Source organism: Micropterus salmoides, unplaced genomic scaffold (genome assembly GCF_014851395.1).
Source record: "Micropterus salmoides isolate LMB-PRFRI ecotype aquatic unplaced genomic scaffold, ASM1485139v1 Ms_hic_scaffold_4, whole genome shotgun sequence".
Taxonomy (NCBI): domain Eukaryota; kingdom Metazoa; phylum Chordata; class Actinopteri; order Centrarchiformes; family Centrarchidae; genus Micropterus; species Micropterus salmoides.
Window position 1 is genome coordinate 33,647,702 of NW_024043372.1, and position 23,183 is coordinate 33,670,884.

General features: G+C 42.1%; 1 protein-coding gene across 1 annotated transcript in view; it reads right to left on the reverse strand.

The window, feature by feature from the left end:
* pdzrn3b (PDZ domain containing RING finger 3b) overlaps positions 1-22,712 on the reverse strand; it is a 94,401-nt gene extending 71,689 nt beyond the window's left edge. The window contains 4 exon segments of the mRNA XM_038696736.1: positions 14,634-14,741; positions 17,106-17,192; positions 21,874-22,427; positions 22,430-22,712. Of these exon segments, the coding sequence (XP_038552664.1) occupies positions 14,634-14,741; positions 17,106-17,192; positions 21,874-22,427; positions 22,430-22,586 (906 nt within the window). The 5' untranslated portion in view covers positions 22,587-22,712.
* Positions 22,713-23,183: the final 471 nt, after the last annotated feature.

Sequence of the window (23,183 nt, forward strand, 5' to 3'; positions counted from 1 at the left end):
GATGAGAAAGGTATCTGTCTAGACACATGTTGAAGGAGCCTTCAAAAGGTTGGCTTGAGTAAGGATTTGTATGTTTGTCTAAAAACCTGCCTGATGATTCCGTGACAAATGATGTTGTGTTGTGCAGATAAAGCTGGGCCTCTTAGCAGCCCCGTTCTGCCCAAGAAGAGCTTAGGAGGACAGCGATGGTGGGGAAAAAAAAACATGTATTGTCTCTCATATCAAACCACTCTGCACGGTAAGTCTTTCAACAAAATGTTGCAAGGCGCAGCACATTTGGTTCAGATCAGTAAGGTCGTGACCCACACAGGGTTTATTTGGACATTTGCACCAAAATAATCACAGGGCTCTGACTCTGCTGTGACAGACATTAACAGTCTGGAACCACTTCTCTTTCTAACCCCTACCTGAAACGTGAACTTGGGGGCTGGTCAGTGCGATGAACATTTCCCAATTATTGTTTGAATTATGTGGGTTGTGGAAGTGGAAATGTTTCTTGCAGGAGGCAAAATGCTTTTCTGGGGGCAGGAGAGTATTTCGTTATTATGCGCTGCAGTCGTGGTGTGTCTGCAGGAGCAAGTGGCTACTTGGAGGTAAAGGACTGGGAGGAGGTCCAGATGAGACAGAGCGGCTTTCATTTTCCTCAACCTGCACCATTATGTACAGAAATCGGCCAGACATATGGTTCTTATTTTCACAGCAAGTTTAACATGCTGTGTTAATGTTTGAAAATATTATTCCAGCCATCAAATCTTGAAGTTTTTAAAAAGTGAATGGCAAGTTATAATAAAATAATCTATATCAGAAAGCTGACAGAGAACTCTAACCAGAGATCTGGTCCTATAAATGAGAGTTTGCTTGGGTGGCGGTCCCAGCAGCATTTGCCCATGTTGTTTAAGGCTGATGTCTGCGGGCTGAGCTGCAGCCGTACAGTTCAAACAGCACCAACTCAAACTCTCCAAAATCAGATAACAGCCTTGTCTTCATGTGCCAATGGACAGCTAGGAGATGACTTACATTTCTTTGGCTCTGATTCAAGGAATCTGAGTCGAGGAGCACAACGCACACCCTTTATCTAAGATACCTTGTTTAAATCTTCAACACCAGGGTAAGACAGCAGCTATGCAGCACTTCAGACACTACAGCTAATCCAGACACTTAAGGTCTCACGTCAGACATGAATAAATGTTTTTATTTCTTCCACTAATAAAATCTAAGATAGAGCTGGGGTTGTGTGTGTTTTTTTTTCAAAGCCATAAGCCCAAAAATAAAGGGCCTTGTGTAAGATCCGATGTGTGCGGAAGCCAAGACCCGGCAGTCGGCATGCCTTTGCTGAGAGACAGCAGCTGCTGGCCTGATATAGCATGGCTGGGGAGCAAAGAGGCCACAGTGTTAAAACCTGCCTTGTTTGTTCACAGGATCTCTCTCTCTCTCTCTCTCTCTCTGAAAATACTATTCTTCTTTAATGATGGTGGAGGGAAAGTAAGTACATTCAAACTATCTCTCTTGCTACTGATGCAAAAATAAAACATACATTCTGGGAAATTAAAGAATTATGTCAAAGAGATTACAAAGCCTACAGTGTGATGCTGTTTTTCCCTTATTAAGCCAAATTCTGCTTTATCTACATCAGTCCTGCATCAGGTGGCTGGATTCCTGAGGTCTCATTTTTTCCATGTTGTGTTTTTGTTCCGTTATCACCAGAGTGCGTGTCCTGGCAGAATAAGGCTAGATCCTACCATATGATTTGAAAACAAAAGAGAAATAGATATCTGGTCCTAAATCTAGGTCGTTTCTGAGAGGTGCTGGTGACCTTGTGTTTAGCAAAGTAAGACAGAGCAGAAGTCAAGACTTAAAGGAGAGTTAGCTGGGTTAACTCTAACCCTCAGCTTGGAGACAGTCTCCTTACTTGACCCAACTAACCCTAAAACACATTCAAAGACAAAAGGCCCTCCGCAGAAAATTATATCAAAACTCTGAGCAAATGGACAAAACCAAATTCATTCTCGTTTTAAAACTTCACCTTTGTACTAGGTACATGACTGCATCCCAGTTCAATGTTCCCAGTAAATCTGACAAAAACATTTCTTGCCCACGTGGACTCTCGCCGACTTTCACGGATGCACAAATAAACCGGAACACCTCAGCACACAGGAATAAAAGGCTCCCTGTCTTACCCTGCAATAATTTTCCATCTTCCTTCTTGGCACTCGCAGCCTCCTACCATTTTTTTTTTTTCACGGTAAACTGTCGCAGAAGAAGTGAGTGTGGAAACTGCAGTGACAAAAGGCTTAATTTCCTTGTATTTAGTAGTAAGCCCAAGGCAGCTGGGCTTATGGTGTTATGAGCGTTATGAGTGTTAAAAAAGAGCATACAATGAACTTACAAAGGCCTTTTGTCCAGCCAGGATAGGCATGACGTTAGAGACATTAGATGTTAAATTACACTTTTTTTTTTCTTTCCACGGCCGGCTCCGACTTACAGCTTTGAGACCACTGTTTTCATTAGATGGCAAGGAGGGAAAATAATCTCTTTCAAGTTAGCTGGGAACTCTTACTCAGGGGGATATCCTTTACCACCTGCACATATCAATCACGCATTTGGCAAAGCACTGCAATGCGGAGGGAAGAAGGGGGAAATCTTCTTGGATCTCACTCCAAGATGCAGACAAAATGGCTGCCGCTGTGCGTCCCCTGGCATACCTCTCTGATTAAATGCTACATATTCTAATAAAAGCACCCTCTGTTAGCAGGGACTAAAGGTACCTTTATTGACACCTAGGAGTTGACCTTGGCACAGGGCTCTGTGCTCTAAGCCGGTGGTCCTGGGCTTCTCCTGAGCCTGCTAGTATTTTCTCTGCCTAAGCACTATCATGTGTCATAATCTACAGCAATCTGTGGACACAAACTATTCAACCCCAGGTACAAGGTGTACCATTTTAAGTAGAGGACAAAATATGCAGTGGATCAGGGTGAATGGCAAAGACAAGTATTAAACATATGCTTTCAATAAAAGCTGAACTGAAATCCTTCAGTTTTTCCACTACATAACTGAACAGCTATACATAGGTGGGCTCTGAATAGAGTGATTAAAGTAGCTTATTTTGAGCTATGTAACCTATGAATGTATTATATTAATTTTCAGAGATGGGAAAGGATGTTCTGATTACTCAGTGATACAGAACACGCAGCATATATCACTGCTTATATGCGGGTGGAATTAGAAGACAGAGAAATGTGCACTTGCTGGAGAGCACCTGTATATCCTCAGAGAAAGGGGAGTATTGGGAGAGAAACACTTTACGTTGCACTATAGAATAATTCATCCTCTGACGGGAGGTAAAAAAAGAAAGAAAGACACGAGAGGGAATGTTTGAGGGAGGCGCCTGCTGAACATCTCTCCCTCTCTTTTCGTCACCTACGCTTGATAGCTGAAAAGCTTGCTCAATGAGCCAGCGCCGGCCATTCCTCCAGGCTGTTTGTCAAAAGGGAAGAGGAAGTCTTGAATGAGATGGAGAGGTAACACTTGAAAGGGAACATCTCTCTCAGGGGAACAAGAGAAAGGCCAGGGCAAAGCGGCGTAACAGAGACGGAGGACCACGCTGATGAACAATGTTTTCTATTTGCACACATTTGCATGAGAAAAGGCAGCGCAGTGGCCACCAGTTCCACCAGTTGGCTGGCGAACAGAGGGGAGCACTAAACCTACTCAAGATAGGCTGGGCAGGATTGGGGCTATGGTGGCTCAAAAGTGGTATGTGTCGCTAGGATTATTCGGTAGAGTGAACAAAACATTTTGATGAGGGACACTGGGTTTCCATTTCTTAGCTGTGGCCCATTGCTGCCAGTCAAACCATTGGTCTGTGATACCAAACAAAAAAACACTACTAGCAGCTAACACCATTCTCCATATAGAAGGCAAGGTGCTCAACTTTTAGTTAAAAAAAGAGCACTTGTGCATTTCAGTGTTGCACATGTTCTCACACCAAAAATGTGTGATGTATTCCAATTAGCTCAGATATTACTGAACATCTGTCATGTACAGGAGGGACAATTATGTAGAGTGATGTCAACCCTGTGTGTTTAGCATCTGTTAATTCCTATGGAACCTTACAAAACGAACATCTGTTGGCAGCAGTATCAGCCATGGCCTAAGTTCTGCAGTGTGTACAGCCTGATTAGGCTCACTTCAGGAGAGCTTCAGACTCTGAAGGTCAGATTGGCAACTCAGACGTGAAGGCGCAATACAATTTAAGCAAACGGCCTATGCAGTTTGGAAAAGAAGAAGTTAGGTACCACAACTGGTCAAAACAGCCCGTACCTTTTTTTTTTAAACAACAAATGAGACACTTTCCTACTCTTATTACATATTCCACTGAAATATGCTTCTAAAAACATTTGTGGTAGGGCTGAAAAATTTATCACAATCTTATTTAAATTGCAATATGGCCTACTGCAATTCTTAAATCGCAGGAGGTGCAATATTTGTTAAAGACAGAATGTGTCAAAATGCATTTTTAAATTAAATATTGTCATGCTGCAGAGATGTCCTGGCCTACACCTTCAATTCTACAGACTTACAGGTTCAGTGTATAATATTTGGGAGGATCTACTGACAGAAATGCAATATAATATCCATAACTATGTTTTCAGTGGTGTATAAAGACCTTACATATAATGAACCGTTAAGTTTTCATTACCTTAGAATGACCCATTGTTGCCATGGGTGACATGTTTCTACTACAGTAGCCCAAAAGGACAAACGGATCTTCAGAGCACATTATTGCACACTGAAGTCAGAAGAACGACTTCACATCATCAGAGGAGCACGTGAATGCACCGTGAGCCACCGGGTGCAATTCGCAACCTTCACCATTAGATGCCACTATAATTTACTCACTAAAATTTATACACTGAACCTTTAGGAAAACATCTTTGGTACAGATCCTTGCAAAAATCAACCATAACCAATCAACCATAATCACTTAAATATGTGTTTTAAATGAAAATGAGAACAACTATGTAAAAATGATCATTACCTCCAATATCGCAAATCATATCACTTTAGACGGATATCAATTGCAATATTAGTCAAAATAATCACAATTAGATATTTTTTCTAAATCGTTGGAGCCTAATTTGTGTTAATAAATTGGCAATGCAATGTGTAAATCTTTATTTATATTTGATCTAAAATGCCTAACCTGACAGTTTGATCTGAGTTTCATGACCCAAACTCACTGAGCTGGTCGGATTCATTTGCATTAAATCGAGACTGAGTGCACTAGACTGCTGAACGGGCCGCATAGCTCAACATACCACATTCATCATTCGCTGTGTGGCCGTCATTGCCTGCTCTACAGTGAAGTGAAGGCAGCAACCTGAGGCGTGTCCCCTCACATCGCTGAGAATATAAAATACGTGAATGCTAGAAAACAGCTAGCACTGATGCTAAAATCATTAGTTCTGACCCTGCGCTCCTTTTCATTACCCTTCTGCCCTTGTTGATAGTCTGTCTTGATTCTTAAACCATTAAGCTTCATGATTCAAAATTCAGATCAGACAAAGTGCTTCCAAACAGAATACATACATATTGAGACCTTAAGCGCAGACTGAGTTAGGGAAGCATTAAAAAAAAAAAGGCTGAAGAGATTTTGTGAACTTTTCTGTTCCACTGGTGATGTCACTCAAAAAAAAAGAGTCAAGCCTAGTCTACATGATTAACAGCAAGCCTATATTGATGTCATACAGATCTGTGCGAAAAGAAATGAAGTCCACTTCATCATCTCACTGGAGCAAAAAGTGTAATGGTTCCATGTGAGATGAAGACAAGCATGTTCTGGCATTTTGACTGATGAGGGAAATCTATAGCCTATAATCTGCTGAGGGACCAATGCTGGATCACACAATGCCACACAAACCATGTTAATCACTGTCAGCCTATAGCCATTTCCATAGACACAAATACACGTGTCACAGAGTCTGCCGCCGACAAGTGAGAGATGGACTCTGTGTAATAAAACGGGAAAGTCCCTCCGTGTATCATCATAATGGTTATAACTTATCATAAAAACAGAGTTGTTGTGTCAAAAGAGATACAACTGCAGGCATTTTTCAACTGAATTTCTGATCAAATGTAACAACGAACATTCTACAAAGTTGCATGCGTGTTGTCTATTGGTTTGTTGATTACCGTTTTAAAGCCTCAAGTTTGACATATTGGCTGCCATCTTGTTGCTTTTGGAACCAAACGTGACCATATTTGGACGAGAGTGTGGAGCAGGGGAGGGATACACATTGCAACGCCTGACAGGTCAACGTGGTACTGACTTGTCAATCATAAATAATAGCCTACTTTATCATCTATTTTACTTTAAATGTGACAACAATTTACCAAATGCTGTACTGAAGAAGACTTTAAACTAGTGATTGAGACCATTGACTCATTAGGAAAGTGTTTACTGAGGTAATAAACTAATTCAGAAGTAGGGTCATTCGGTCATAAACTTCACATAGACTTCTTTTTGCAACCAGTGGTTTCACTCCCTGCTGGCCATTAGAAGTATGCAGGTTTAAGGCACTTGCACAATGGCTTCACTTTTCAGACCCAAAGGTTCCTGCTTGGAAAGAAAGGCCTTCAGGATTTCTGGCTCCTCTGCAGCAGAAACCCAGCCGAAAGATTTACAACTTCTTAAATATACTAACACAGATATTTAAACTGTGGTCTACACAATGGAGGATACAGCTGGTGAAAACTGTCAACACTTTCATTACGCTGATGATTTTAGGACTGTGCCACTGTTTCCCATTTCTGTTTTGTTCCCTTGTGGGATTCCTACTGTGATAATCTCAAAGAAGGAGAAGGTTACAATGACATGCTGTGCAACTTTTGGTGCAACTGAACAGAAGACCAACATAGCACTGCAGTACTGATGCACATATTAAACTGTGATAGAGTTTCTCAGCCTCACACAGGGGTTTTCTGCGTATGTGGACAGACTGGTGTCCGTTTGGTAGAAAGATATTGAAGAATATGGGACATAAAAAAATAAATATAAGTGATATAGCAAACTGAACATGGAACTATGCCATGGCCAAATTCCCATGAGAACTTTACAAGTCTCTAATTAACAACACAAACTCAACTATGGAGCTTTTCCAAAGTTGTCAACATTGAAGCCATATTGGAACCGAAGTAACTTTAAGCTCAACTCTCTAATTGCTATTATGGGAATTCTGACGTTAAAAATGGTGGTCACGTACCAGAGAAGCAACAATTACCTGGGCTACTATGTGGTAGTATGTTTCTTTGGTGTAATTAGTTTTGATGTTGATTTTGTGACTACTACAATTTGTAATGTAAACCTTATATTGATCATCAGAATCAGAAGGAGCTTTATTGCCAAGTAGTGTTTTACACATACAATACCTAATGCATTACTATTATTATTATGTAAGCTTTCTTTTTTTTTCTTCTTTTTTTACTGTTATTGTATATCAGTCTATTTATGTAAAAATGGCTTCAAACATTTTGTCTCAGGAATTCAACCAAATGGAAACACACTTGTGTCAAGTAAATGTGCTAAGCCTGTCTCTGCCCTGTGAGAAAGAGGGGGCGGTGATTACCATGCTGCAGTAGGGATGCATTTCAGAGGGGCACTGGGAGGAAACGACGGGCCATTACAGCACAACTAAGGGTCTGTTAATCAGCCTATTAGGGTTTAATTGAGGGTAGTTAATTAGGAGTCTGTGGGCAGTCTGTGCTTGAGGGTCAGGGGCTGACATGAGAAGCAGCTGGCAGAGCAACCTGAGCCAATTGTTACTGATCCATTTACACAAGGCCAGTGATTGATTGGCAGCAAAATTAGTCTTAATTACAGATGTCTATTTCTGCCCCCTTTAAACCTTTTAGGAGCCATAAATTAACCTACTCGGCCCAGTGAACAAGGAGCCGACGAGACTGTGTTGGAGCAGAGCAAACCCGTTTACAGTAAGCCCAGACTGTAAGTCTCCACAAAAATCACCAAGCACCGGCCTGCCTTTGAGGACACAAGCTGTTTAAACTGAGTGGAAAACACAATATTCTGTGTGTGGTGAGGGACAGAGAAAAAAGCAGCCTTCTGGCTGGAGCGATGCATAAGCTCAGCTCACACTATCTCTAGACTGAGACGACTTCACATCTTTAAAAAAAAAAAAAAAATCACCCTAATATAGGGCAGTGGAAAACAAAGGTGTGCTTGTCCTCACTTCTTAAAACCAGCTCTGCATAGGGCAGCGGCTACCACCAGAAGCTGATTATGGACTCTTTAAAGTTAAGAGTTGATTTAATGTCCTGCTCCTGCCCCAGCTAGACCACGGGGCACAGGAATGTGGCTCGCTGCTAGGATTGGCCCGCTTAGCCTGGGGTAGATTCATCCTCCCTAGGGCCAGACAGGAGAAACAGAGCGGGGCCACATTCAGCTTGCCCATCTGGGGGAATAAACACACTGCCTGCACAGGGGCCAAAATCCAATAAAGAGCCTGACAAAGGCCTGCTTCTTGCCTCAGAATGCCAAACAACATGTGATCCCCCTGAGGGAAATAGCCTCTATGTCTGTGCCTCATAGCCCTCCGGGTCAGAAATAACGCCTGGGGAACTTTTGGCACATGTCCTGCTAAGGATGCCATGTGCTGCGACAACTTGCTAGTGACAGTTGGGTCACACAAATCAGTTGTAATCTGACATTTTTTCTCCAGGAGGACAGGGGACATCCTAAATACACCTCTAAAAAAACTGCTGTCAGATTTGTTGACATTACATGTACTCAAAAAGCAAGTCTGAGAGCAATAATCGTCGGTGGAATCATCAAGTATACAATTTCATTCAGAGCATGCACACACTATAGGTTTTATAGTAAAATTACACTTAAGATCAGCATTGTACAACATGCCATAAATTTATAAACACTTGTGAACACTTATTGAAACTAAGCTTTTTGTCATCACAGTCTGCAGGGATCAGAATAATATCTGGAATGTCCAATTTGCTCATTTTCAGCAAAAGGCAGCGTTTACAAATTCTTGTTAAAATATCATATCTCAATCCTTCTTGCTTTGGACAGCAGCCCGGACACCAAAAAAAGAATAAAGGCTCATTGACATGAATGCTTCGGACCCACCTCCAAGACAGCTCAATTCGCATTTCTGTCAGTCACTGCTAAGTGCTATCTGGCTGGGTTTTAAGCTGACCCTGGCCTGGTGACTTGATACTTAAGTAACTGTGGGGAGGTTTGAGGTGTTTAGTGGCTCACTGTGGGTAACCTCGCAACTCATACAACTAGTGACAAGTAAGAAACTGCAGATGTGGTGCTTTTAAGGAGTGTCAGACATTATTGTGCAGTACTAATGAGATGAATTATGTTTTACTATTTATAATGAGTTAACTTTAGACACTGATAATTAGTATAAGCTGCAGCGATATTGTCATGGGAACAGGTTGTGTCAAACACAATAAAGCAGATCTGGGTGTAGTGACTTACAATGTCTCTCGATGAGTGTTCAAATTTATATCCTTTGCCAATAAAATAGCTGTATTTAGGGCAGCCCATTTTGCATTTCTCACACGCTTGATTGTGACCCCTGACATTTTTCCACCACATTACTCCTGCTCTTCGTTGAGCTAAATTTTTCAATTCAAATGACATCCAGTACACATATTTATATGAACACCGTCTTAGCTGGAACACATTTCTGCCCCCAACCCCCATCCAAAAACACACATCCAACCTTGTCCTCCATATTAGAACTGACTTCTCCCAATGTCAGTTTATTTTAGAGTAGCTGTTGCTGTTCACCTTCTGCGACCTAAGAATGTTTGCTGAGGATTTACAAGGCGACATTTACAACAGCAGCCCAGGCGTCTCCATTCTCTTCCTATTTTCACACTCAGAAGCCCACACAGAAAACATCCCCGTCACTCACCCTAGAGCTCAGGCATGGTCACTCTGGGATTGTGACATTGGCTTAGTCATATTGCGCAAGTAAAGAGGCATAAAGAAAGTGCTAGGTCATTTTTGTAGCAAAATACACAGCAGCCTACTCTCGCCGGGGCTCCACCATTGCTCAATGTGAAAGGAAACCAAAGAGGAAAATACTGGGATTACGTTTATACGGTAAACACATAAATATTATCAAAATAACATGTAAGTGCGCAATCAATCAAGGTATCTGAAAACACGATTAGAGAGTAAGCCAGGCATGCAGAGCACATCCCTTCATACCAGACCAATCCCACTGTAACAGTGAATCAGAACTCATTTCAACTTATCAACCCCCGGCGGGCAAACACGGGCAGATCCTGACCAGAGTGCTAAGATTTTTCAGCTCGCAGAGGGGGCTAGCAAAAGCAAACACAACTTGAGGTTTTTATAGAAAAATGCCTGGCTGAACAAGGAGGCATTCATGTGCTGATTCATACCAGCCTGTAGCTCTGTTAGAGGACAGCCATCTGCTATCACACTCCCCCGCTATGAGCCTGTTATAGAAGGACGAGCCGTGGATCATCATGTACATGTTACATCCATATAGACTTACTGGAAATTACATCTCTACTACAGGAAGAGAAAACAGCTCCGGCAGTGGTTTTCTGCCTCCTCAGGTGAAAATGCTTTTCACTGCTGCATGTAACATGATTGTCCTTACAGAGAGTGGTTGATCCCCATAGCAGGGTTATGCTATGCCTCGTGAATGGCTTCCAGAATTGTTGCCTCTGTAGGCTTGCAAATTTCATGTGTTAGAGAAAAAGGCAAACATTTCCTTTCCACTGTAATGGAAAATAAGAGTGATTGTGATGCACACAATTAATTAAACACACATTTCTTAAGGTTATCTTTAAAGCTGCACTTGTCAATATATTTACATTAAAAGTGGATCAAATTACTGATGTGTAATGCCAATGAAGTAACTCATAGAGACAAAACCCCAGAGAATTACCACCCAAATCTGCAGTTCTCAGCTATGGGGTCTCTTTTAGCTCATTGTTTTGTTTTTCCAACGCACAACTCCGCTCTCATCCGTCTTGTTTGCAGCTGCACCAGGCAGCTGTTTTTATACAACATAGTGGCATATCTAGGAAGCTAAGCAACCAAAAGAGAGCTGGAGAGCGACTAACAGACTTAAATTCGTTAAAACCCCAAATGACTGATAATGTTGTTTAGTGTCTGCTGGATGTGTAAACACGACCTGTTTTGCTGACATGTTCACCAGATCATTCAGCTTTACAATAAGGTAGACTGCAAAAAGGACTGACAAGAAGGTGGTTGATAGAATGTGAAGAAATATTGGAGCTTAAAAGGCCAATCTGAAACGTTTAAACTGACATACTGTTCAGCTTCAACTACCAAGAGCTCATTTAAGCTAAACCTTTTAAACTGCATTATGAAAGCAAGCTTTCTGACTTTTACTATCACTATAACAGGTGCAGACACGGTTACTTGTTGAACAGTTCACAGTTCATCAACCATGTACTAAACCTATTTCTTGATAGGAAGCCACTGATGTCATACAGGATTTGCATAAAAAAAATACTTCCTGAGTGGCTTCTGGTTTTCTAACTCACTGCGTCCCACACAGGATGCTAAATAACACAGAGTTACGAGCTGTTGGTTTCAACCCACAAGTTCAAAAATGAACATGAAACTGCCTTTGGGTGCCTGGGATTAAATTCCTTTGATTCACCACTGTAAACCAGAGTTCACAGACCCCATCACTCGAGGTTAAGGATGCAACCCACACAATTGCAAACATGTTCGTTATGACGTTGCATTTCTTATTGTGGGCTGAAAAACCATGACATGGATTTTTTTTGCTTTAACCAACTAACAAAGGGGGAGTCTTCGAAATATGAACCACCTCCAGTATCAGGTTTCCCACCAGATGAAAAGCGCCAATGTGGAACAACAACTCTGAATTGTCTATACATTCTATTTCAATGGGCGAATGATTTATTGTGTTGCTTTATGTCTAGTAATGCCTCACCTCTTGAAAAGAGAAGGTCACTTAATAGGGTGCTTTGCTACCTCCTTAGGCTCTTCGCGTCCTCTCTGCTCATGTGTTCTCCTCATTGGAGAGATTTCGTGACTTCAACCACAATAGCTCAAAAACAAGACAAACGCAAGTGCAGCATTATCCCAAAGCAAGAGCTGTACTTTCTTGTCTTTCAAAGCCGATAAAGTGGATGGCCATCTCAACCCGAAATCCTACACAAGATATCTTCTCAAGTAACCAAATCTAGCAACATTTGGCCTGTTAACATGATTCCACAACCTTCACACACACCCAGGCAAACAGATGCCACGGAAGCTTATAAAACAGACACACTTTAGTTCCGATCGTACATGTTCATGTGGCATCTGAAAGTGACCCACTCAGCACGATCTGAGTGAATTGCTGATTCAACCTTCCCTCTGTTAGGGAATCTCATGACAAATCTCAAGTTACAGAGGGCCCGATTTTCAAACATCCCAATACCAATAAAGGGTACTAAATTGCGTGTGCATTCTAAAATATTGCATGTGCAATTTTAGTACCTGTTATGGGTGATTTACTAAGAATTATTGCTTAGATGACAACAGGACAACACAATGGAGGTGGCAGTATTTGAATGAGGGTTTTGCGTGTTTTAATGGTTTCCGCCATGAGAGTCGAGAGGGAAGCAGCCACTGCGTAAAAACCTTGGTTTGTTCCGTTCAGTGCGTCCTGAGTATGTGGAAAGTATGTACCTGCCCATCCTGCCTGAGACTGCACTAAGTACTTGGGACAGCACACCTGGAAAAACTGCTTTGGCAAACCCCAGCAGAAACAGCTACTGTATGCTGGAATGACCCAGACGCGAGGAATCACCATCAGATCGTGCTTCGTCCAGCCAGAGAGAACAAGAACCGACCGTCCGCACCGTGCCCGGTCGCTCCGCGATCTCCTGGCCCTGTACGCCCCAACGCCCCATCCCCTCACTGATACCTACAATGAGTTGTGTCGCTATTACGACCGGCACGCTGTGAACAGTTGGTGATGTTCCCTCTGGCTGGATGAATTTTACGTGCGATCAGTGCACTACTGCAGCTGGGGGCTCTCTGCAGCGCCACACAACTTTCTAAATTCTTCCCTGTCATGGAGAGAAGAAGTCAGGTCAAAACTAAATTTGCATGAATGTTAATACAACATTATTGCAAAAGCTAAAGGAAAATACAAAAATAAAATCTATTCATATAGTTCATCAAGTAAAATAAAATATTTGTATTTCTATTCATTGGATATAGAATAATATTATCTAATATTGTTCATTTCTCTACGTTTTCTTTCATTATGGCTGTGTCTCCTTCTGGCAACAATAACAGAAGCCATCTCTGCGCAACACTTGGCAGTTTCCACCTTCCTTTCAAATGTATTAAATACAGAGGCTGTTGCATCACGTGAAATCGTGTTTAGGCTTGGTAGATCATATTCCGTGTAGTAAATAAATGTATTTGCATGTTACGCCCCAAATTGCATTTTCATTAAGGTAAAAGTACTAAATGAACAACAGGTGCTATGTTGTGCTTTTGAAAGACGTCACTCTGCGTGCACACCGTTAGTAGATCAGCTTACGTGCTAATTTGCAGATGATATCAAGTTTGCACACGTTTTTACTCACGCAAACCTTTAGTAAATCGGGCCCAGAGAGCGTTGACATAGAATCACTTAAAAGTGATTATAACTGAGAACTAACATGTCAGATCTTAGTTATGGTGTTGCTGTTCATAACCACAATATTTAGAGCCACAGCGCGAGGCTTTTGCCAGACGACTAGTTGCTTTTTTGTACTGACTGCGTGAATGACAGGACTGAGTAATCAACACAGTCCAGATGTCGGAGTCCTCTTTTCTTGTAAACACTTTCCACAAACATCTCTGTGAGCAATGTGCTGGTCAAAATACCCCGGGGCAATTTCACAGAGCTTTGACAACAAAGCCTGCGACAAACCATATTTGTCATCTTGCGGCACGCGGTAATACACACTTGTAATCCACATAAACCCCTCCGTTCAATGCAGTCATTGTGTACGATTCTGGCTGACAACTGTTCTATAAAAGCCACCTTTGTGATGTTAGGTTTTTTAACGCATCCCCCAAGTTGACCTCAGGGTGAGATGGCCTTTTCACACAAGATTCTGTTTAAAGGCGAGAGGAGGATGCTACACGGCAGCTCTGTCATGAGGGATTTGTCAGCTCTGAAGCACACACAGGGCTCTGTCTCACTCAGCCAACCAAAAGACAGACAGCCTCGCCTCAGGTTTCTCTTGGTCTATCTGCAGCGATGCCCCACTTAACAAAGCCTTCGCCCGAGTGTTGATTGGTAGAAGTATATGTTGAAACGTTAGCTGCCTATAGGATTTACTTTCTTGAGCTCAAGTAAAACCTCAAAACTTAAATGTTCATTCAGTGTGTCACATTCGCTGCTTTCAGCCAGAGTTTAATTTTCAGAAGTCACAGGATCATAACTATTAAGTAATGGTTTTGTGCTTCCTCACGTTTATCATCTTTATAGGATACACAGCAGCTGTCAGATAATCCAACTTCCCCATCTACAGTACATCAACTTCTGTCGTCCGCCACATACCTCTATTATTCTGTCATGGATTTGAAGGCCTTCTTCCTTGTCCGCTGGACCTCTTTCAATGATCTTGGATACAAAGATCCCCTCATTCGAAGTGCTGTCATTGTCGTCCTATAAAATAAATGGCAGTTGTTGTTATTGAGAATGTGTTAAGGTGAATAGCAGTGTACACATTTCAGGAAAAACCTTTGAAACCTTGTTAAATGTCGTGCTGAAACAAAAGACGTGTTGGAAAAGTGCAATCCATCGCTCAATAAAAGTTGGTATACTACTTTTAAAAACCCTGGAGACATTCAGATGGTTTGCCCACACCAACAAAAATAAGTTTTTTTAAGTCTCCCAAGCTCAGTGGTCAGTTCACCCAAATAACAAAAAACATTTTCTTTTATCGCTCTACCCGAGTGGTACAGCCATGCAGGGTTTTGTTTTCTGAGGTTTTGAGGTATCCCCCTCTGGAACTTTTGTTGCCATCCCAATAAAATGGATGTGAACTGAATTTAGTGAACGGTCTGACCCGCTTCAAGAGTTTCTGTCACTCGTTTGTGAGAAGACGATTAAGCTAGCCGCACCTAGATTTGGAGTGCACACGTATTAAAGCCTTTATGGTAAATCCATTGAAACGGCCCAGTGCGAGCTGACAAGGCAGGTTAGAGACTTTATCCTGTCAGTTTCTCTCTTTACAAAGACAAGTGTTGCAGTATGAGTCCTACCTGAAGAGAAGCTGTGAAGTCTTCATGTTAAGCGATACGAGAACCGCAGACAACATTATTTATCAAATTGGGTCGGAGTTGATGAATTTAGCACGAGGATACAGATGTGACAACGTCCGGGTTTCGAAATAAGGTGTCTATACAGTATGGAAATATGATTAATTGGATTATATTCACAGAAAGTATAAAACATATTGTCCTTTCAAAGTAAATGGACACATGTCATTTACTTTACTGGACCCTCTTGGGCCTCGGATCCACCCACCATAGTCTCTCCAAATCCTGCAGAAAACACTGAGTAAAAAAGCACATTTTGACTATTTAATTTATGCGATGGTAAAAATAAATGGAAAAAGTGTGAATGTACTTGTTCGGCAAAGTTTTCCATTAAATTCAGTTTCAGCTTCGGCCAAGAATTTTCATTTTGGTGCATCCCTACAGCAAAGGGCCCTAAATGTTGACATGTAGACATGTTTCAGGTAGTCTACAGTCAACACTGACTGGCTTTAAAGAAAAAAAACCTGCTGCTAACATCTCTCTTACTGCTGCCTTCAAAACTACATAAAACGTGTTCTACTCCTGCTGAGCTCTGCAACACAACTACAATTTAATGAGATACTTAAAGACACCTCAGAAGTCCCAGCTCTAACTCTAATTAATAATTTCTGGCCTGCTTCCTCTTCCAGGGGCATCATGTACAGTGTTAACACAGCAATGCTTTGCTATACGTTTTTTGGCAAGCGTACTACTTTGCCTTAGAACTACCCCAATCTTGAGAGTTGTAGACAAACTAGCCCTTCGAGAGACCACAAAACCTGGCAGCTGATTGCTCTTACCAAGCCATGCCAGAATAACAGCCACATGAAACACATGTGTCTAAGGCTACGGGGATATTAGCTATTTCCATTTTAATGAATAGCTTCTTACACCGACTGCTGATTTGAGGCTAGCAGGAAAAGCAAAAGCCAAGTATTATCTCTTCTCTCTTATGGGTGAGTTTGATACATGGTTCTGTCACAAGAGCGAGAAAGGTTGCAAATCTATGAGAGCGTGGACTGGGGTAAGAAACACAGCTTTTTATGTGTAGGTCTTTTTATAGTTTCCCGCTGTAAAAAGTTTTACTGTGATAATCTATGTCGCTACAGAAAAGTGCGTCACTGTGGCTGTGGAAAAACAGCCCTGTAACAGTTGTGTACAGTCCCGATGAAACAGATACAGGGAACACCATTTCAATAGGACCTCCACTTCAGAACGAAGCTCCATGTATGGAAGATAGAGTTGTAACAAGTGTCGAGATATTTTCAAGCGTCTACCCGGCAGAGGCTGTGGCATCATTAATGACTTTCACTTCAGGGCCTCGAGGTAGAAAACATAGTGGCTGTGAAAGGTTCAGGCCGGGATAAAAAGACCCTTTCCTCTCCTCTGTGTTTACCTCACCACCAAAATCCCCTCAATTAGAGACAAAACAACTGCGGTCAAAGCCATAATCCCAGATTTAACTCTCATAAAAGTAATTATAGTTTTTTTAATCTGTAATGCCAAATCCGCTAAACCAGACCAATATATAAACACAATAAAACTTGATAGATGCGGTCCATCTATCCACAGACTAGAAAACACATGCATGACTGTCTAAGCCGTGTCAGTCAGTACAGAGAAAGCTTGTGGTGCCTCAAGTATGCGCTATCCATTCCTGGGCAGCCATATGACACTTGGCTTATCACCGGGGAGGTGAAACCTCCGAGACGCTCAGCTTTCAACCTACCGCGCATGGCCTTCCTCCTATGATGTTAAAACCCAGAGATCCGCCCTCACGAAGAAGGACAACCGTCGCACTTTTAGTCTCGCCTTCCTACAGACAGACAGAAGAGAGACACGTGAACAAAGAGATGGACACGGGGTTATTCATAATGATCCACTGTTATCTCCAGGTGAGCGGCAGAATTATCAAACTAGGAGAAACAACAGAGCAGAAAAAAATTACCAACAAATTATCGACCTTATTAGCAGATAATAACACTCAAACACGTAAAATTACCAATGGAACGAGGTATAGGAGTAAAAGACATTAATAACACCCTCCTCTACACATTAGGGGGTGATATAAAAGTGCAACAGTTAAAAACAAATCTGGCTTAATGACATCTCTGTATTCATCTCTTCCCTAGGGCTGAACAATTAATTGTTTGAAACAGTGCAATTTTTAAACTGCAATCTAACAGCAGTTTACAAGGTGCAGGAAATAAAAGGTTTTACACACAGCTGCTGATTCAACCAGCTGTAATGACAACTATAGCTGGCATATTCTACTCATCTGTACCTAATGAATGTTTATTCTGTGAGTTAGCCAAACCAAAAACTCACTTGTTCTTGAATGTTCTCTAGTTAATAAGCTTTCCTCATGTCTGTGTCTGTACTATTAACGTTCAGCCACAGATGGTTTCGTTGAATGATTATAACACTCACCGCACAAAAACACCAAAAGAGTGGCGATTCTGTCTCTAAATGAACAATCTCGGTTATCGTCTAACTCAGACAGACAGGCAGCTAACGGATAACGTTAGCTCGGTAGTTGTCGAGTGTAAATTCAAGTGCAAAACTGGTTAAAAAATGCAAATTGCAAATCCAATGCAAATTGTTCAACGCTAACCCTCACCATTCTCAGAGGTGACCAGGTCAAGGACCCAATAGTCCTCTCACAAACCATCCTATGTAAATGAATACACCAGAGGACCTCTTACTTAATGGCAACATGACATGAAAACCTCTGAGAAACTCGCAGAGTCAGCTCTTAATCTGTTTTTTAAGTGGAACTTAGAGTGGAGTTATGAGGTAACACAATTTCAGCTGCCACTCCAGTATGCTGTGCGACATAGAGAGACTAAATATAAAGCAGATATTATTGGCATGTACAGTGTCTTGACTGCCATGTAGGCTAAAAAGACCATCATGTGCATGTCAGGCCATTCAGGAATGTGCGCTCCTGCCATGTTACGGCAGCATAAGCGACACATTATAGAGACCACAGCCGTTACTGTCAACATGAAGACAGTTGGGCATTACGTGAAAAGTGAGTGGAATTTGACTGAGACAAATGAAAGCTTAAAAGTAACAGGCTACTCCATCCTTGTGAGTTAGGCCTCTACTGAATCTGTGACAAGCCTAGCAACAAATTAGATGCATTTTAAAGGTGTTTTTTATTTTGTCTGCGAGAGCCACTAAAATGAACTCGCAGTAATTAAGGAGTGTTTTTCCCACATCTGCGAACACTTTAGCTAAGCTCTAATCCCTAAGAAATGAAGTGAATCTCTTCACGAGGTTGAGTATTTACTAAAGCATTAGGTATGCCTAGGTGATAAAAACTGAAATGTCGTTACCACCAAAACTCCAAAACATGATCACACTGGCATAATTTGCGGCTATGTCAGGTAAACAAACTTTTAACAATAACTTTAACAGACAAAAACAAAGAACAGGGCAATTTGTTACTGAGACAAGAGAGCAAACTGGCAGTGAAACTTAAGACTGCTGCTCACTGGTGCACTTGGCACACTCACAGCGAGCCTTCACCTCAGGACTCGTCACACTTTCCAAGTCTGCCCTCCATCAAAATGCTTCCCCTCCATCTGCCCCTTAACACAGCGTAGATAATTGTACTCAAGTACTGTAATGCAGAATGAAAAGGAAAATATTGATTCACAAACTATTGGCTTGAGATTAAGAGGCAGAAACTCACTGACCTGGTCATAGGCAGTTCAGATTGTGGAAAATGTTGTATGGTAGATTTCAAATCAATTAGTCTAGCGGGTTATTACTCAGTTAAGCTAAGGTATGTATGCAAATGAAGCAGAAGCCTACTGACTTCGTTCTTTGAAGGGTTACTAATAAAAAAAATAGCCAGAAGTCACTGGATGGCTTTTATTAATATCTCTATCATATTCAATTGACACCCATGTGTTAGAGATAACTAATGGCTGCCTTATTCTGTTAAATGATCTCATAGACTCATGCTTTAAAATTAGACCATAATTAGCCTTATCAGATTGAGCCCATGATTAGACTCCAATCAAATTCCATGGAGGCTCAATCTCTTTGACGTCTTGTGATTTTGATAGACGCTCTTTATCGCATCAAGTAACACACACGCACACACTGTCACCCATAGTAGCTAAAGAGGAGCCTGGTTCAAAACAAAGATCTAAGACTGAACGGAAAGTGTGACAGCAATTCTAGCAGCCCCGAAGTGAACCAGAGCGAGATCTGAGCTTTTTGTTTTTGCTTTGTTTTTATTGCTCTTGCTGGCTCACTGAAGAAGTTTAAACAGTGTGAGGACTATTATTGGAAACTCCAGTCAGTTATTCCACATAGCCAGGTCATCCTGATCTCCCTCACAGTCGCTGCCTGGATATTAAAAGAAGACATTAAAATCCTCCATCTGGCTGCTCAGGAAGCCTAAGCCAAGGAGCGACAGAGAGTGAAAAACAAACTAAAGTGGGTTACCCATCATGATGGGCCTCTATTCACTCTTTGACACTGATTCAAGGAACAAATATGCCAAAACAAATCTGCGTTTGACGCTTTCTCGCCACGGAACTTTTGAATTGTGAAACACAGCTAGTAACGGATGCACCCCGTTTAGTTGTTCCAGGTCCATGGTATTGTGAATGCTGGCTGACTAGCATGGCTTCAAAGGAACAGAGCCATCATCAACATGACATCAAATGTCATTACCTGGGTTTTTCCTGGGATGACAAATCAAAATACCCACAGCGAGAAAGGTTTAATAGGCAGGAGATGTCATCAAATCTGATAGCAATTGATAACTGACATGACTGGGAGAGTTTCAGTGGCAAGTCACACACTTCCCATAGCTAATCCCATGTGTGATGCTCTGTTCCATATTGCCATGTGTGTATTCACGTTATCCCACCAAACAATCATGTTCATTGCTTGACTGGACACAGTGAATACCATTTCTACAAAAAAAAAAATAAATAGCCTTTCCACCTAACCACATCATCCACATAATGCTCTCTCTCTTATGTGGATGATTTCCGGACCAATTCCCGCACCTTTTATGTATGTTCAAGCTGTTTCAGAACAAAGCACTTTATTCCTTCTGTTTACATTAGCAGAGTTTCACTGGGAATAATACACTAAGCCTATATCTCAGTGGTTAGACTGAAATGCCGCTGTCAAATGAACTATGATAACCAGCTGTGCTACAGACCCAGCAAGCCTCTGTATACCAGCATGAGCGATTTCACCATTTCCTCGCATCGGTGAATTTGATGCGCAATTTCCAAGTCTACCGGAACACATTTTGCTGGGAACTGAGCCCATAACAAACAAATGAAAGCACCAAGCAAAAAAGATGCGCAGGACATAGGTAAGAAACTTCAGTGACAAAAATAGGGAGGGAGCAAAGTTAAAGAAGGGAAATAGTTCATTCATCCATAACTTTGTGTACCACTATCAGCAGTGTGTGTCCAATCTTTGCAAACTGTAGTGAATCAAAAGCTCCTCCTATTGTTCTTGGACAGATTTTATAAGTAACCCTGATTAGGCCTACAATCTGACAATTCCCCCTCTGCTGATCATAGCAGCAGTTCAACCACCATACACTAATTCAATTCATTAACTGACTTATGAACCTCTGCATCCTTTATGATGTTGATAATTGGTCATTACAGGAGGCATCGGATTTTTAAATTTCAACCATAAAACATCTATACACAGGGGGCTCCTGGACTTTTTCCTCAATGGGAGCCTGTATTTGCCCACAGACATAATCAAACAGTGACTAGCAGACAATTCTACATCTTTGATCACTGTAGGTGGAAGGGAGTATATCAAATCTGTCTCATCGACACAGTGCTCATTATGCACAAAACATTGGGATTTCAAAGGCCTTTCAGCCCCTCCCTGTCTTCCAAGCACTGTTGAGGCTCCTACTGATATTCAGCGTTTTTCACAGCACTCGCAACTTTGGTGCCAGTGACTCTGCTACATCCATGTTTCTAATTTATCTGATTGTCTCAAGAAACGGCGAACACCCGATGACAGAAAGCCTCAAACAAGCCCGCTGCAAGGAGGCAATTTAACTGGAACCTGGCTCTTGTTGTGTACAGAACTGCAGTAAATATTTGGCCCTCCCCCATTGACTGCCAGCTGGCCAGAGGCACAGCTGACAGCCATGTCTCAAAGCAGACAGCAGAGAAACACACTTCTGGGCATTGTAGGGCTGGTTCCAAGGACTGTTCTCAGGAAAATCCTCAGTAAAGTTTGACTTCAAGTTTGATTTTCATCTGGGAAGTAGTTAAAGAAAAATGTCCAAACAACACTGGGGGCCCAGTAAGCAAACATGCTGAAAAAGACATTTTAAAGCATGTTGGCCATGAAACATTTGTACAGCAGGTAACAATAAAGATGAGTTCAAATGTTACTGATTGAGGCAGAAAATCAGAATGTACTGTGGATGAGGGGGAGGAAAGTTGCTTGTACTCCCTGAAAGTAGAAGCTTTGTTGCTTACCTTGCAGGAGAAAGCCACGGTCTTGGTGAGGGAGTCGATCCTCTCGCTATACTCGGTGAATTTCTTCTGATATTTCAGAGCTGTCATCTGTAGCTCGCTGTGCACGGCGGAAAGTTGTGCCAGGAGTGACTTCTCCCGCTTGTTGGCTTTAATAGTCTGCTTCTTGAACTCTCTATCCAGGCTGACGATTTTGCACTGTAGAGAGCTGTTGTGCGCCTTCAGAGCAATCAGGCAGCAGTGGCTGTTTAATGTCTGCTCTTTATGGGTGAGCATCAGTCCACAGCCGTTCTCGCACATCCCCACCGGCCTGTAGTCGCACGTCTCCCGCATATGAGCATCCATGTCCCTCAGGTTGAGCACCTCGTTGCATCCTTTATTCCTGCACTTCGCCGGGGAGTACTCGCACATCTCGGCATGCTCGGCCAGATGCTGCAGCTTCACCACCGCATCGCAGCCCCTCGCGTGGTTGTCACATTTGATCTCCAGCTTCAGGATGAGGTTTTTAAGAGGCAGGACGTGGTTCAGCTCTTTGGCGGAGATCCGTTGACATTTGACGGGCAGCTGCTCTGCTGGACGACCCAGGGCAGCACGCAGCCGGAGCAGAAGACGTGACCGCACGGAGTTGTCAGCGGGTCCTCCAGGACTTTGTTGCACAAGTTGCATTTGAAATCCGGGTCCACGGTGCCCTTGAAGCGGTCCAGCTCGAATCCCATGGTTTTGAAAGTCCAAATCCAAACTTGTTGGCTCCCACCCCCGCAGTTCTGAGTCGGAGCAGTGGGGCGTTCTTAGCTGGTCATTGGTGGAGCGCTCACAGACCGACTACAAGCTCTCCTCACTGTCTAAACTAAACTAATTGACCGAGACTTTTGGTGCCTTCAAGTGCGCCTCGTAAGTCCATTCTTTAAAGTTAGAACACTTTGTAAGTCCAACAAATAAATTAATTTAGTTTACGTTTCTAGTAGAAACAAAATAGTTATGGACATGCAAAGTGAAAAAAACAAACTCTGGATAAGGTTGATTGTTATTAGGCTATGACATCTAAAAGTTAGACCATAAAAATCTAAATATGAAGCTACAATAGTAGGCTAGTCTATTATGCTATATGCCAAATTTGTATTCTGTAGCCTATTCATGACACATTCATGGTCTTCTTTGTCCAAAAAAATATCAAATTCAAACTCTCTCGCACGCTCTTCACGTCACCGTAACCTTCAATGCAACGATTCAGACAGTCCGTGAACGCAGCCTTTCTAGGGGCGAAAGTGTGGAGGAATTCTCTACCGTACATGCTGTATTAACTGCGCATACGA